The 17,744-nt window shown below is 46.5% G+C and overlaps 1 protein-coding gene and 1 pseudogene across 1 annotated transcript in view; both read left to right on the top strand.

Moving 5' to 3' along the window:
- The window catches only part of Idua (alpha-L-iduronidase), a 495,845-nt gene that overhangs the window by 34,913 nt on the left and 443,188 nt on the right, over positions 1-17,744 (top strand). Inside the window, exon 9 of the mRNA XM_075677184.1 lies at positions 4,603-4,706. Within this exon, the coding sequence (XP_075533299.1) occupies positions 4,603-4,706 (104 nt within the window). The remainder of the gene's footprint in view (positions 1-4,602; positions 4,707-17,744) is intronic.
- LOC142566442 (U2 spliceosomal RNA) lies at positions 10,638-10,817 on the top strand (annotated as a pseudogene).

Genomic DNA, 17,744 nt, shown 5'->3' with positions numbered 1-17,744 from the left:
GCACCGTGGCTATGTCGTTGCGCTGCTGATCATGATGTCGCGGGTTCGATCGAGGTCGCGGCGGCCGCGTCCCGATGTGGCCGGAGTGCAAAAAAAGAAAAAAAAAGAAAAAAACCGCTCTTGAGCCGTGCATTGGGCGCACGTTTAAGAACCCCCAGTATACCCCGTGCAAATCGTGGTTTTGGCACGGAAAACCCTAGAATTTATCTTTTTTTTTTAAATTGCTTTGCACACTGCGTTCACTGAGCACGGTTTCTAGTGCCATGCGCGGTCCTTGTCAAAAGTTGCGAAGCCACCCCACGAGATGCGTTCTCGCACGCTTCCAGCACGAATCCTGTAGCACGCCGGGCGTTTGCGAAGCTCGGGAGAACGAGGGGCATAGTCACCCCTAACCTCTCGGGCTTTGGAGAAACGAAACATTTAAATGTGCCCCAATACACTGCCGGACCAATGCCCCGCCCTTCTCTTTCCGAATCGCGTGCGCAGTGGCTCCGGAGCATTTAACAAATACAGCACGATTGAATGTCACTTGATCCTAAAAATTCGGCGATGTGAACAAAAGCAAAGTAAAAAAAAATTAATGTTTACTTCCCCTTCTAGAAACGCAAATTGCGCTAACGAGTTACATGAATGATTTGACTAATGTGCGGGAACCGTACAGTGGTCATATATGATTTTACGGAGGTCGGAACACTCGGAAGCGGACATCTTATGCTGCGCATTCAAACCCTCGCCGGGCGTCAGAGCTAAATGCCTTTGGCGTCGGTGTGCATGGCTGACAGCATTGAAATCCCAAGTAAGGAACGAACCTGCACTCAAGTCGCGCGATTACTTATTTCCCGTGAATGAAATGACTCACAGCATGCAAATTTCCGCAGATGTTATGTTTGGATCTATTTTTGTTTTCCGTGGTATTGCATGGTCCATTACTGGCCCGAGAAGCTGTTTTTTTCTCCTCTTCTTATGATTCTTTTGTTCTGGTGAAGGATAACAAACCGGAGACGGAACTACCTAAACGTTCTCTCCTCCCGGGATACCGCCGGTGCGTGCGAAGCGTGTAATTGATGGCGAATTCATTTGGTGGTAGACAGGTCTGCTCTTAGCAGCTCCCTTTTATTCTCGTCAGTCGACAAGCGCTTTGCCCACGCTTTTTACTCAGTGTTTACCTGACTTGCTTTTTCTTTCTTACTTGTTATTTTTTTTTCCTTCTTGTGTTTACGAGAAGAGGCAGATTGGTTAGAGGAGCGAAGGGGATGTGAAGCGGTGAGGGGGAGCGATAGATGAACGCCGGCCGCGGGCCGGGACGGTAGTGATCCACAAGCGGTGCCGATTTCCGCGGGGTCAACCCCCCGTTCTCGTCAATTATTTTCTTCATATTTCACAGAGAAGTGGAGGTGGAGGGGGGGGGGCACCGACTCGCTTGCGGATGTTTATATTCTGGTACGCTTAAATTTGGTATGCATGCCCGCTTCCCGACTCCCCGCGCACTCCCAACCGAGGAGAAAGAGGCGGGCAACCCGTGGTCCTTTACCTCACCAGACCCCCGTGCTCTCACGCATCCAGGCAGCGCTTCTCCCTAGGCGCCCTTTCTTCCCCACGCGAACGGGTGCCAAGGCTCCCGCCTTTTTTTTTAGGGAGAAAGGGTCTCGCGCAACGCGCGGTGCGGCCATGCAGCAACGAGCGTTGCCCGCGGAAGCCCGTGCAGGCGCGGATCGATCACGCGGCAAAGCGGGGGGCGCCAAAGGAGTCGCGTGTCTCCGGCAGGCGACGGTGCTTGCACGCGTCGCCAGCAGAAGCGTGACGGCCGCTCAAGGCGCAGCACGCTCGCGCTTCTAGCACCGCTACCGCTGCACCGCCAAGGCGCGCGCCTTGCTGTTTCGGCGGTGTACGGTTGCCGTACGGCGTCGCGCTACACCGCGCCAGCGCCGACTTGCACATCTGTGCCGCCGAAGCAGCTCGCCAGCAAAAACGCAGGACCCCCAATTTATGGTAACCGCGGAACGGCGCGTACACGCAAGTAGTTAAAATCAAATGTTAACTCCTTTCCCCCGTGCCGCCTTGGGACGTTAGATCCCGTCATTAATTTCATTACCGACATTATGGCTTACTTGTCAGGCGGAAGCTTTAGAGCACCATTGGAAACCTAAGATCCAATTGTCTGTCGCACGCTGTATTTTTGTATAATGCTTTTCGGCCCGCTTGCTGAGGCGCGTCGCTACGAGGTCATTTCTTGTTTATTGCTTGTTCCGTCGGCTCTTTTCAAAGCGCGGGAAACAGGAACGACGCAGAAGGTAGCGTGTTGCAAACAACTCGATCTTCTCATTTACAATGATGCTCCGAAGGTTTTGTATCCGCAAACGAGTAGCGCAATTACAACTAAAATAAGCTACTAATGATTACAAGCCATCCAATTAGGCCATACAAAATAAAATGCTATCGACATTTCCGAATGAATGCTAACAACACACAGTTACCTTCATTCCTATATATGAGTCATCGCTTTGAAAAAAAAGACAAAAGCTGGTGCGCATTAGTTAGGGTTACGCAGTATATTTTGAGCACTCTTTGATTTCGTTTTTTTTTAAAAGTATGTCTGTGTAGGAGAGTGCGGCATTATGTGTTATGATGGTTACACCATCTTGCTTGATCGGACGGTATATATCAAACCGAAACTGGCTCAAACAAACAAACGAACAAACAACCAAACAAACAAACAAACAAACAAACAAACAAAAATTATAAGAGAAAATGTATATAAAAGTCGGATCGCGTTGTCACACTATTCAGAGAAAGTTCAAGGTGGCGCATTGTACGCCATTGTATGTCGGAACAAACACACAGCATAGCAAGTAATCCCAACAAGTTTAAGTAAGCGCACTGTGCGTCTCACCAAACACACATATGCACGTCATGTAATGACAGTTTTGAAGAGCAGAAGTGAAATAAAAGGAAAGTTTATGGGACCTCAAGAGAGATAGAGAGAAATAGAAAGTTAGTGTTATTTTACTTTGCTTCGATAATTTTCCCCCACACAATAAACTGGGTATTGCAATCCGCACACACACACACACACACACACACACACACACACACACACACACACACACACACACACACACACACACACACACACACACACACACACACACACACACACACACACACACACACACACACACACACACACACACACACACACACACACACACACACACACACACACACACACACACAATATATATATATATATATATATATATATATATATATATATATATATATATATATATATATATATATTTATATACATTCGGCGTTAGAGGTTGCGGGACACAGCACTTGCGAAAAAAACTGAAGTCCCCGAAAACCGAGGGACATAGCATCGAATTAAATGTTGAAGTATTCAACAGCTTGTGTGATGCACATCATGTTTGATTCAATTGGAACCGGCATGCTCATAACATTTATGGAACCCCTGCACGGCAAACTTTTGAAGTAGAATAGCAGCTTGGGCTTGTTGGTTTTCCATCCTGCTCGTAACAGCGCAAAATGTAGACAAGAGACGAGACAAGAAGACTTGTCTCGTCTCTTGTCTACATTTTGCGCTGTTACTAGCAGGAAACTTTTGAGGCCAGTTGGAGCTGGTATTGGTCAACGCACTTCATCGGGGATCGGTGACGAGGACCGTAAAATCAGTGACGGTAGTTGAGTGGGTATCCTAAGCCGCCTCTTAAACATAAATGCGGTATCTTGATGAACGCAGCTCTAGGAAACAGTCTCGATTCAGTTCCACAATGGCAACGTGCTTTATCAAGAATAATTAAGCTTAGGGAATGCAGGTCAATTAAAGAGAACCAAGTGAGTGTCGCGCAATCTTTATGGTCATCGGCGAGAATGAATTCGCGTGAAAGAAATTTGCGGTTTCGTTCGATAGCTAAGCCGCGACAACGATAGCATCCGAAACTCCTGAGCGCCGCCATTGCTAATTTTCCCTTTAAATTGGTTTCATTTTGCGCCTGAAAAATATTCAGAATACCACGCTGGTGAATGCGTAACGCACAACCCGTAAACACAATAGAGACTCTTAGGTTAGGGGACGCAAGCGGCTTGCGTACGCAAGAACCAGGGGCCACGGTACTGCGCATGCGCAGACTTCTACGTCAGGGTCTGCGCATGCGCAGTACCGTCGCCCCTAGTTCTTGCGTGCGCAAGCCGCTTGCGTCCCCTAAACTAAAGCTCTCTAATATCTAGTGACTACGCGCTTCGTATACCCAGCGTGGTGGCTTAGTGGCTATGACACTCTGCTGCTAAGCACGAGGTCGCCGGTACGACCCCCGGCCACGGCGGTGGTATTGCGATGAGGGCAGAATGCTGCTGTTTGTTAAAGGACCGCACTTGCTCGATATCAATCCGGAGAACGAAGACGAGTTTCCTCCTCCCCCCCCCATTCTCCAGCAGCTGTATAGTATAACTGTCTTCCCTACCATATACGCTGTGCTTAAGGAATAATTAAAGCATTCGCTCAAAAACACCCAGTACTGGTTACCAACCCAGTCCCACTGTAGCGATTCCCGCCTAATGCGACCCCTGCGACTCGTGCAGGTCTTACTCGCTGTCAGCGCTGCTGTACTACAGCAACGAGTCCACGTGGGAGCCAGGTGTCGAAGCCAAGGTGTCTGTGCGCGCAGAGCTGGACTGGAGCACCGGTGAGTGTTGGGGCAGCGTTGGCATTTATCTGCGATCCCTCCATCCCGCCGCCGCTGGTGTTCCAGATGCCAGCTATAGTAATATGACCCACTTCGCGTCGTCACCATATAGTATGTTGTTCAGTTTACAGTTTTGTGGTGCGGTTCCTGTAGCGGTCCTGGCAATGCAGACATCTGGGCGGCAAGTACGAGAACCCTTTTCATTACCGAGGGCGTTGGAACTAATGGCATATATATATATATATATATATATATATATATATATAGTTATATCATAAGAAGCCAACAAACACTGACACCAAGGACAACATAGGGGAAATTGTGCTTAATAAGTGAAACAAAGAAACGATAAATTAATGGAAATTAAAGTGGATAAAAAAACAACTAGCCGCAGGTGGGAACCGAACCCACAACCTTCGCAGTTGTTTTTTCCAGGAGTGGGCCGTCCAGCGGGCCAGGGCCGTTGTCGAGGATCTCGAAAGATTTTCCTCGGGCGATGGACCCCTGGCAGCCTAGACCCGGGCACCATCAATAACCGTTGGACAAATAAAGTTTATTCCTATCCTATCCTAGTTTTGACCCGTACGTTAAATGCTATCACGTAGACACGTGCTCCTAAGAGCCGCTAGAAGTTCGTTTTTATTGCGACAGCAGTTAAATGCTTGGAATTGGTTTTGCCGTGTCCATCTTTTCCTTTACTTCGACGGCGTACGTTATCAAGTTGTTGTCAGGCCACTTCCTCACCTTAGCTTAACCACCTTCACAGGGCTAATAGTTCATATTCACATATTCCTAAATCCGGCATCAGATCTTCATTGCAGAAAATTGGAGTTTTCTGACTAATTTTGCCGAGAACTACTGATGATCATCGACGGGATCGTAAAGCCTGCAATAGACACTACGAAGTTTGCGTAATATACCCTGAGCAGCTGTCGCCAACAAAAAGCTGCAGATATCCCTGTGACGTCAGTCTCAGTACAACATTAAGTGAAATTAGCATTTAAAAATTATGGCGACATTTTATTGATTGTGCTTTTGACGTCTGCTACGACACAATTGAGACTGCTTTGCAATGTACGTGAGCGTACCTTACACACTTTCGATTGCAATACCCGAGTTTTCCTTATGACGTTTTCCTTTTCATTATTTATTGTGTCATTTCCTGCAAAACAATGCAAAAAAGCTCAATGAGCTACATTAGCACATCCGAAGAAGATTACCCCAGTCTTGTTCAGACGTTTTCAGATACTTCACAAAATTGTCTCTGCCATTAAAGATCGCTTCGTTTCATTTTTGCTTCGGCGATGAAGGTCGTTCGCGTAATTAGGAACGCCTTTTAGATACTTTGCCATTACGGTGGTTCTCTGTTGCAGCCGTGGACGCTCTTCACCCGCGTTTTCTAACTATACAAATATTCTTCCAGTGCGTCGCTTTCTTCCAAACATTTATAGATTTAAATTGATATAGAGATATTGCCATATAGATAGTGCGCATTGCGGACGGACAGCAGTGATCCTGTCCACGATAAGATAATGTGTAGTGCTTACTGCTACTTACGCCTACTATTAAAAAATAAAAATAAAAAGAAAACGTCTCGGACGCCTTCACGTCGAATTCAATTTCTTTTATTGTGCCTGATAGGACATAGGAAGATTATGTGAAAGATGCTATGTGGCAATTGTACACTAATAATTACAATGGTTCGTGTGGAATAATGCTTTTAAAGAGACAAAGTCGTTACGATGAACCAGACTGCTCGCACACTTCACACCGCCATGAAGGCATGTGCAAAGTCCGAGGCGCACATTGCGTTGACTCATCCAACCACAGTAGTCGAGATCACTCCACGAGCCTCCGCAGCAGGAACCCACGTCACGCACAAGAATGCAATAGATGTACGTTCCACTCCAAGCCTGCCGTCTTGAGAAGCAGAATCCACGCCTCCATCTGCTGGGTGCCGCTAATGGCAGTAGCCTCGACGACCACCGCGGAAAGGGTTTCCATGACTATTTGCGCTGCGTCAGCACATGGTATATAACAGCGTGTTAGCTGGTCGGTTCCTGTAGGGTTCCGACCTCTTTCCGACACTTCTGAAGATGAGCGAGCGAATAGCCCCTCCAGGTGTCACACAGTCTTCGTAGACATTCACACCTGTCATACCGAGACCTGATGGCGAGTGCCAGGCGATGGCCGTGATCGTGTCGCCATCATCGTCTACAGGATCGCTCACTGAAACAAAGCCAGGGGAAGGCGGCGGAGTCTCCTCGGTTGTAGTTTTTGGCGATAGCGGCGGTGTCTCCTCGTCGATCTTGCCCTCTTCCGCCATAGAACCCTTCTCTGTCCACTGTACTTCAGCAAGTGTCGCGCTTTCGAGGGTGGAGAATCGTGCATCTTGGTCGGCGTGCACAACTCCTCGCTGTACCCGTCACAGGCATCGTTGTTGAAACACGGCTGGAACGCTTTACACAGGACGAAGCTGAGCTCTGACGGACCCGACGTGAGGTGCCGGTGTCTTTCCTCTGGTTGCGTGGGAGCGCACACTAAGTCTTCCACCACGTCGTCTTCGTCAGCTTCGTCCTTGAATGACTGTGTGACGCCGTTCAGTCTGTCGTGCTCATCCTGGTTGACCTCTGCTGCATACGGCTGTGTTACTGCATTCAACCTCTCATTGTATTCTCGCTCCGTGTATTCTACCATTTTACCAAGGAAAAGCTCGAGGCTCTGCCTAATGAGCGGCGGCGAAATCTCCATTGCGGCTACGACGTTCTTGCAGAGGCATCTGTGGCTGGCTTCGTGGAGGCGGGGGATGCAGAGATAGTTCCGTTGAAACCGATGGTGGGAACGGTCAAGACCCAGTGACAGCATCAGATGTTCGCTCAGCTCACCTGTCTCGAGCGCCAGAAGTGCAAACGCTGCGAGGGCCGGAGCAGTGTCGCCATTCTGCATTTTCGCAGCCTCTACGACGTCATCCTGGAGGCGAGCAACTGCTGCGGCATGTACTTGCGCGACACCCACGCAGCAACAGTTCTCAAGAAGGCGAGAGGCGTCGGTGGCAGCAGCAGGAAAGGCAAAATGTTGAGGCGCGCCGCAGGATAGATTTCGGTCTGGCGGCTTGCCGTGGAATGAGCTTACAGGTGGTCTTGACGTAGGCGGAGGTGAGCTATAAAGCAGTTCTGTGAATGCTGGAGTATTTGTGCTCAACGAGAGGCGAACGTGCGTCGGGGGTGGCCAAGGGCAACCAGTCACGTCATTTTGGCATCTGGGAGCCGAGAAGCTCACAACAAGCTGCGGGTGGATGTAACTAGCTGCGGCCCACGCCGTGTACACGGCCCGTTGTATGGGCCGCAGCAGCGCTTGGTCCCATGGCTTGGTGCGTTCCGATAGCGTCGGAGTGTCAAGCATGCTTGTATGTGTGGTAGTACGTTGGTGATGCGCAGACGCAGATCGTTGTTGCTGCCGAGGAAGGCGAAGCTCATGCGTCGTGAGAAGCAGAATCCACAGCTGCTCGCGGTGGTTGCCGTCGCTAGAGGCGGCCTCGGAGAACGAAGCGAACAGGATTCCTGTAGCTAGATGAGCTGCGTCAGAGCGTTGGTGATGCGCTGATGGACGTTGCTTTTGTTGCCGAGGAAAGTGTAACTCAGACGCCTTCGGCAGCAGCATCGGCGGATGCAGCTGCTCGTCGCCGTCAATGGCAATGACTTCGGCGAACGTCGCAAACAGGACTCCCATTGGAAGTTGCGCTGCGCAAGCACGATGACAATGCGCTGACGGAGATCGTTTTCGCTGCCGAGAACGCCAAAGTAGTGCTCAGTGGCTCGAGGAGAGTAGATGCCTAGTAGGACCAAGCGGCAAAGCTTCGGCGTCTCGCGGCTTGCCACGAAGAGGCGTCGAACGTTGTCGTTTCTCCTGTATTGAGCAGCGGCTCCGGCAACGCAGACACGTCCTGACATTCGGCGATGTTCAGGCGTTGTGGATCCTCTGGCCGTGGCGATGCTGCCTTTTGTCGCTATTGATCGCGCGCGACCTCAGTGAATCAGGATGACCTTCTTGTTGGACAAGAGCTTAAGCTACTGCTTGAAAACGGCGATTCGATGAACGAGCGTCAACTGCACGAGGACGCGCGGGTTCACTTCTTTCTCATCGTTCCACGTCTCCTGCTCGGCTGTGAAGAAGTAAACAAAAATTCACGCAAAAATTTCTGTGTTAGACCCGTCGCAGTTGGTTAGTGGCTATGATGTTGTGCTGCTAAGCACGAGGTCGCGGGATGGAATCCAGGCCACGGCGGCCGCATTTCGAGGGGGCTAAATACGAAAACACCAGTGTACTTAGATTTAGGTGCACGTTAAAGAACCCCAGGTGGTCCAAATATCCGTAGTGCCCCACTACCACGTGCCTCATAATCAGATCGTGGTTTTGGCACGTGACACTAAAATTTAGTCATAATTTAAATTTTCTTTTGTTGTCTAAGTATACGTAAGCGTTGTGCGATTTGTGCATTTCCACAGAGCCCGGTGCATTACCCTTGTTATGGAACTTGATCCGATCAGTATAACCCCTTATCAACCCTCATCGATCGTTCGCATACCATTTTTCATAGCGAACATGATAAGGTAGGTTTAAGATAGAGTTACATGCCGCAATCCAAGCCTGTACCTTTGGTGGGAGTCGAAGCCATGACCTTTGTTGTTAATTAAGGTGAACTAAGGTTAATTTATCGAAGCTATTGCAAAACCACCAGTACATTTTCTGAGGGAGGTATGTAATGATTTATTGATGGTTCGGATGCTTGTTTTGAGCTCGTTCTTTGTTGAAACGAACGGTGTTCTGTGTGTTTTATGCGCGATTTCAATTAATGTATGCACTGTTCGTTTCACTTTGCTAAGCACTTGTAGCCTCTGCCTTAAGGGGGTATGAGCCATTTCATTTTTTGCTTGCTTACGGGGGTATCAGCCATTCATTGTCTTACGTGACGGACCAATTTCTCGTTGGGTAGGTACAGAAATGCTTACTCATTTAAAAGGCTACGGCTCTCACGACTACGGTTTCCCTTGTAACTCATTGTGGAGTTTTGGGACATTAGACCCCGTAGCTGCTGTAGGAAACCATTCATACGCCAAGCGTCTCAACGCTCTGCATAGCTCGAAGGAAGCGGGAAAAAGTGCTGTTAGGCAATTACAGGCAAGAGTTCGATGCCAATCGGGCTGCAGCGCGGGGGGAACTGGTTCCAAACGAGCAGCTCCTACTCGGGAAAGCAGACGACGTCCACACGCCTAAACTCGAGGAGGTAGAAAAATAAAGCGTCGATTTAAAATCATTATTCTCATGACGAGGAATATTTGATGGACTATGGATATTTATCTCTCTCCGTAATTTCGCAGAGAACAAAGTCGGTCACCCGCACAATTGTAGTGCTTGTAGGATCAGTGAAAATGGCTCTATAACTTGATTCTTCTGCTTCGCGGCCATTCTGTTGTCCACACGGTGAATGAGAACATCAGCAGAAAATACCTCAGCTTCGTTGGGACGCTTTAGGATACTTACCGTATGGTTTGTAATTAGAAAAAAATAAAAACAGTTCAGTGCCCTTCTGCTCTGTGAAGGTCGATGACCAGCGAAGCTGTGTATGTGAACTGTCCACTGCCGGGCTTCAAACACGGTACGCACGCAAATGGAAGGCGAGGTGCGACTAGTCGCTCCTCCACGATGTTGAGCCTCGGAAGACGATCAGGCACCTGGGGTATACATACCCATGTATTCTTGCAAAACGCGGCACGACGTCTTTCCCTAACGAATCCCGGCACCTAGGACACACACGCACCTCACCGCTGTCCGAGGGCACAGACTTCTCATCCGTAGCCAAGGCGATCATGCGTTGGTCGACGTCCCGCAGTGCAGTAGTGGTTGTGAGGTCACTCGAAAACCAACGTAGACATGGCCGACGGGCGTCAAAGTGCAGTGTCTGTTCCTATCAGCTTAATATCTGATACAGGTTGTATTGGGACCTAAGATATTGTACTTATGTTTGCAAGTTGGCGGAGTGCTTAACGCCTCCTTCACCTACGCCGCGGGTCGGCCCGGTATTTCACGATCTTCGCGATCGGTCGACGTATGGGGGGAAATTCTCGATCTGCACGGCTCGATAGACGAACTCCGTTTTTCCAGAAGCTAGCCATGTAGAGCTTCGCTGTGTTAATTGCCGTATTTCTGTTTTGTTTCGCCGCCCGCCGCTTTAGTTTAATGGTGTTGCACCGGTAAGCTCTAGGTCGGGGGTTCGTTCCCGGCCGCGGCGGCCGTATTTCGAAATGGGGGAAGCGCAAAAAGAAAAAAAAAAGAAGAAAGAAGATGCTCGTGTACTTAAATTCAGGAATTAATCCGGAACCTCCAACTATGGGGCGTCTTATAAGCAGACCTTAACGGATATGGGGTGTCTTATAAACAGCGCGTGAGACCACAGAAGTTAACTGAAAATTTTGTCCTCGTCACTCAATCAGACGACTCTTCTGGATACTTTGCCACTACGGCGATTTTCTACTGCTACCATAGGCGCTCCTCCAATGTTTTCTTACCATACACCTATTCCACGTGCGTCACTTTCTTTTATTGAGATTTTGTTAAGCCTTATACATTATGGTACGCAAGTGATCGGATGGTGGTGGCTATCATAGCTGACAACAACGATGACGTCTGCGATAAGTTGATATCATCGTGGTTTCTGAGAGTTACGCGGAAAGCCTGAAAAAGTATCTTCGAGACTCGTGCGTCCAATCAGTTTCTTTTATTGTCTCAGATAAGCGCTATGAATGACTATTGTGAAGATACTATGCGACGACTACACTTACGTATGAATGGAAGGTGCTAGCACTGCTGAGGTGCTGCAGGGCTAAGATGCAAAGAACACCGCAAAGAATACCGAGAAATTGGACCGTCGCATACTTAGCATATAATGCTATCACTGGTTAATTCTAATGACAGGAAGCACTGATAAACAGATAAACAGTTGGTGTGCTAAAAGAGGTATTATAAGCATACAGAATGAACTGTTCTTACACTGCACTTATTTCTTTAGCTTAGAAGACGTCCTGATGGCCCAGACCGGTACACAGCAAGTGAGAGTAACATAAGGAATTGTAATTAAGTAATTTCACCTGCCCCGAGAGACGGTATTTGATGCGACAAACTATTCCTGTTTTGCGGACAATGTTTTGGATCAGATTTATATGACTATCATAGTACATATTTGCAGAAAAGGTCGCTCGTAGGTGCTTAAAATGATAAACAAGTTAAATGCTACGACCGTTTAAAACAATATCTACATGTGAAAGGATTTCTTTATTAATTGGTCACAAAATAATTGCCTTTATTTTAGTGTAATTAATTTTTATGCCTTTCGGTAACGACCATACTGCTAATTTTTGTGCTTTACAATTGAGATTATAAATGTATTAAAAATCATGTAGGTTATTACCTGAAAAGAAAATGCTGCTTTTATCGGCATTTATAATAAGTTTTGCACTGCAATTATTACGTATACCACATCATCAATATATAAAGTAAACAATACATGAACTAATATACTCCTGTGCGGCACTTCGCAAACTGCCTTCATATCTCGTCAAGTTGGTTTATTGACTTCGACGATTTGTTGCCGATGACATAGGCAAGATTTTGCTAGTTCCTGTGTGCGACCACGTTTCCCATAATAATTAGGCTTTATTATTCGAAATTTGTGGTTAACTAAATCACATACATTTGTATTATCAACAAACGTTCGAACTGTTATAGATTTCTTTTTAAACTGTGTTATAATGCATTCTTTTGCTGAAGTAATGCTGTTTCTGTAGACTTATTGTTGCGAAATCAACAACAACAACAAGCAGCTTTTCCAAGAGCCATGTGTACTTTTTTGTAATTCCTATTTTTCGCCTTAAACTGTTCCTTGCCATGTATCAGCTAACACGACAACAGATATTACTAGGCTTTGTAGCAATGTAGCTACACACGCCTGCGTTAGGCAATTTCAGCGTATCTATCTGGCTACCTAGCCTTTTATGCCGACCCCATGACCCAGGTTGTCTGCTATCTTGGACAACTTGGTATTGCCTCGTGGTCGTGATGCCACCGTAATCGTTGCATGGCCGTCATTGTATATGCATTGTATTGCATGGCCGTGTGATCGTGCCGTAGTCCTCACGCCGTCAACGTCACACTGTCCTCATGCATTCATTGTCATACCCTCGTCTGCGTGCCGAAGCAGTCGTTTCACATCGTCCTCTATCAGCTGATATCGCCAGGTGATTAAGTTCATATGGTCATCATTACAGCTTCGTCATTCGGTTATCTTCATAGCATCGTCGGTACGCCATCGCCGTCACTGCTTCGTCGTCATACAGTCATCGTGATGGCATCGTGCTCATGACCGACTTTGAGAAGCGACTGTCATAGCAAAATGGCCGATACTGGCGATAGTGTATGTCGCATATAGCCGAAGCAATGGAAGTCTCAGAATGACCAACCAGTACAGATTCTGAATAAAGGTGTCTTTAGCATTACGGTGAATAGCTACATTGCCTGAATGTTATAAAAGAAAAAACGTCGACAGCCAACGTGAAATGGTGAAATCTTGCTAGAATCTGAAGTGGTTGGTCATAGTCTCATTTCCATTCTTTCCGCTGTATGGGACATACACTGTGTCAGCTGTCGGCCCACTTTGCAATAACACTCGCTGAAAGTTCGCCATGCCAAAGGGTCGGCCATGACCACGACGGCATTACGACGACTCTATGATGACGGCCCCATGACGATGATGGAATGAACTCGATGGAATTACGAAGGCAGTATGACGACAGCGGTACGAAGACAATGGGATGACGATTTTGAAATGATGACTACGGTCTAATGACGACAGCGGGGCGAGCATGGCATGGGGACAATTGCATGTCGACGACTGTATGACGACTGCATGACGACGATGGCGTGACGACGATGATATGCAGAAAATTGGATGGCTAAGCTCTAAATACTACGGTATGACGGCGACAGTATGACAACGAATGCGTGATGACGACTGTAGATGACGATGAAATGACGACGATGACATGACAAAGGCGCATAATCACGTTTGAATAGCGAGAATATGATGAAGACGTAGTGACGAAGTAGGGAAAACGTCGAAGGAACGATGAAGGCGGTGTCTTGACCATGGCTCCACGAAAATGAGATGACGTTTCTGAACTGATGACGATGTTACGAGGACAGCGTGAAGACGACGGCATGACGACAATTGTATGTGGTCCACACAAATAGTCAACTTGGGTCACTCGGCGGGCAAAGGTTAGATACAGGCACGGACATAGATAGATAGATAGATAGATAGATAGATAGATAGATAGATAGATAGATAGATAGATAGATAGATAGATAGATAGATAGATAGATAGATAGATAGATAGATAGATAGATAGAATTGAATAAGGTATTCTAAGGCACGACAATCATAGCACGGACGGCAGCTTTATGGATTCCGGGTCACCGACCGAGATCCTATCCACGCTGGGGACATGTATAGAGTTTTCTGGCTACTTCTTACTTTTTTTTTTTACAAAAGATCGTGATGTTTGTGGACAAGATGATGACGCTAGCAACAGACGACGCAAAGGTTGCAAGAAGTGTTCTTAGCAGATACCGCATGGAGCTGCCGCTGCAGGTATTCTTGTGACGCATACACTTATACAATTAGACGTGAAATAGACACTTATAACTTTGACGCCCATGATATAATGATGTTGCTTCGTACTGTGAAAACCTCCGGACGTCTCGTTTACGTAACTGTAGTATGTACTTAGTCTCCAATATGTATCTCTTTTACTCGGTTTCCGTCACAACAGAGGATTTATTTACGGCTTTACTCACAGGTGTGCGACTTAATGTCTCATCTGAAAAAAATAGTGCGCTAGAAAAGCTGAACTAGGTACATCAGCCTATCCAGAGAAGGTCACAACAAATTTGTTCAGGCTTATACGGATACTTCATAAAAAATCGCTGTGTCTCTAGAAAAAAGAAAATCGACAGCACACTTGCCCTTGTAGAAGCATAGACCAACTACCAGCGAAGCTGTTTCTTTCGAGCGTTTACATTACGAACGCTATCGGCATGTAATTAAACAACACATTTTGAAACGTTACTCACATCTGGTTCACCCGAATGAAACGTTTCGCGCTAACAACACATTCTAGCACTGAAATAACAAATGATGATCAACGGCCCTACATCCCCAACACACCTTAAATATCGCAAAAAAGTGGGCCGCACTGTCCCCCCCCCCCCACCCCCGCCTCCACCCTTTTACATCAAACCTTATCTCCGTTTGGTGTAAATATACGACATTCTTTAAACACCCTTGCAACGCCCAGGAACGCTGTATATGAAATTTACCGAAAACGCCATAATTATCAACCCACCCACCATGAACAGTGTTTACTCATCAACCATTAAACCTGCTCCCTATTGCCATGAAATTTAAACAAGGTGACGCGTCCGACAAGCGGAAATCTGCTGCGAACCTCTTATGATGCGTTAAAATAGGGAAATGAAATTGTTCAGTTATTACTTGCAAAATTCAGAATTAAACGAGAAACGTTTCGCCCAGCATTAAAGTTAACATGAAACTCAAATTCACCAAATGTAAATTTAATGTGACTTAGTGTTCTTTAGGGATGCTGTGAGGCACAACGGAAAAGGGCGGTGTAACGCTTTCAGACAGTTCGCGAAGGAATATTGTGGACAAAGTCTGTGTTTTGTGCAGAGATAACTAAAAGCACATGGAATTTAGCTATCGCGTTCTCCCCATTTTTGCTTTTCTTTAATTTCCTGTTGGCGGCTGCTATATGCAATTCTTCTAGGAAAGTAGGGGAAATCCTGTGCTATTGATAACACACTGATAAAGCTCCGGAGCGCTTGATTACATAAGTTTAATGCAAAGACCACATTTATGCAACAGATTTGATCTTCGCTAACACATCATCAAAAGCCGGCCTCTTATCTCCAGAAAACATGTATAACGTGTCTTTTTAGTTCACTGAAGGACAGCGCGGAAACCTGCTCCGCATGAAACGCATGAAAGTTAGCAGAAAACGGGTATTATGTAAATATTTACAACAATTTTGTCATGCCAAAAACCTCCAGCTTGATCCACACATGAGCACCAGGATCGCCCCTGTGTGTGGTGTGTGGGCTAATGTGTGGTGACTAAAAAATATTGTGGCTAATGGTCGAGAAACACTTTCGGAAACTTTATTTACTTTTTGCAAAACCCGTCTTTGACTCATTTTTCTTGCAATTATGCTCACGCATCCCCTTCATAAGAATTCCTCCTTACTTTAAAATGTAAACTTTAAGGCGTGTTGAGTTCTTTCAGGAGATTAGGGAAACCTAGGAGGAATTTCTTAAAATAAGCTTGTGGAACTTTGCAAAGCTCGAGCAAGTATTTTGCCACAAAGGCTGTTGATGAACTCTGCAGTTCAAATTTTCCGTACACATCAACCATAACATGGCGCCGATCTTCTCCAAATATAAGACAGCTTCCGCTCTTGGTTCTGTCAGGTGAGTGGAAAATTGGCAAGCATTTCATATAACGCCTCTCAACATGGGGAGAACGAGCGTTAAGCCATTTTCACTTCGCCCTTAACTAACCAACACATTTCAATATGTGACTGCAATGCACGCCTAATATGTCCCGTTTCTCTAAGATATAAGCTGCACTGTAAAATAATTTAGACCATTAAAAGTGAAAAAAAGGTGTTAAAATTAAATTATGGGGTTTTCCGTGCCAAAACCACTTTTTGATTACGAGGCACGCCGTAGTGGAGGACTCCGGAAATTTTGACCCCCTGGGGTTCTTTAACGTGCACCTAAATCTAAGTACACGGGTGTTTTCGCATTTCGCCCCCATCGTAATGCGGCCGCCGTGGCCAGGATTCGATCCCAGGACCTCGTGCTCAGCCGCCTAACACCATAGCCATTGAGCAACCACGGCGGGGGAGAAAATGGTGTAAATTGTATATAACTCACACCCTTCGGGTGTGATTTATATAGGCGACACCCTAAGCGTGTGAGTTATAGACACGTTTACACCATTTTTCACTTTTAAGGATGCAAATTAGTTTACAGTATGGCTGAATGATCTTGATTTTTTCATGACAACGTGAGAACACGCATATAACGTATTCGAGCGATTCTGGTCACAATACGAGCTTTCAGAGAAACTGGCGCGTTTCTTCGGAGTGTCACCACTAATCATGGATTGCATAATTATATAAGCAGGTAACTATTTAAGATATATTGTTATCACGGCGATTTTCTATCGGTAGCGTAGACAATCTTCAGGCGTGTTCGTTAAGCACACACCTATTCATTCCGTTGATGATGATGGTGATTATATTATGATAAGGATAATCCTTCGAAATATGGCACGTACCCACTATGAGAGACGTGCAAGAAACCCGGTGAATGTACTTGCAGATAATTGCAGGAAATAATGAAGACGTGGCAAAGCTAAAATTCGGAACAATCGAGGTAATATTTGTTCGGCTATATTACACAACCGGTTGAATATGTGCTCTTCAGTACGCGTAAGTGATCGAGCGGCGGTGGTGCTCATGGCTGACAACGACGATGGTCTCATCCATAAGTTAGGGTGTCCTGGTTACGGCGAGCTGCCCTTTAAGCAGCGAACGACATTCCCGAGACCGGCGCGTCAATTTTTATTTCTTTTATTCCGTCGAATAGGTCCAGTAAAGTACGATATGGAAGAATATACGCTGTCAGTACACTGATACACAAATGACCTTAGTGGGCTCCTGCTAACAAACAGTCGAAATGCTTACTACGAAGAATACCTCACACGTTTCGACGTCATCAATTTAAGCGTAATCTCCAGGTCCTTTAAAGTCGCCCCGTCCATAGAGATGCTGTGGCCGCCACTACACCAGCCTGCAGAGAAGGAAACCCAACCGTCGTAGTGCCCACAAAACGAAAGATGGC

Source organism: Dermacentor variabilis, unplaced genomic scaffold (genome assembly GCF_050947875.1).
Source record: "Dermacentor variabilis isolate Ectoservices unplaced genomic scaffold, ASM5094787v1 scaffold_12, whole genome shotgun sequence".
Classification (NCBI taxonomy): Eukaryota; Metazoa; Arthropoda; class Arachnida; order Ixodida; family Ixodidae; genus Dermacentor; species Dermacentor variabilis.
Note: the sequence above shows the minus strand (reverse complement) of the source record. Positions and strands in the feature narration are given on the sequence as shown.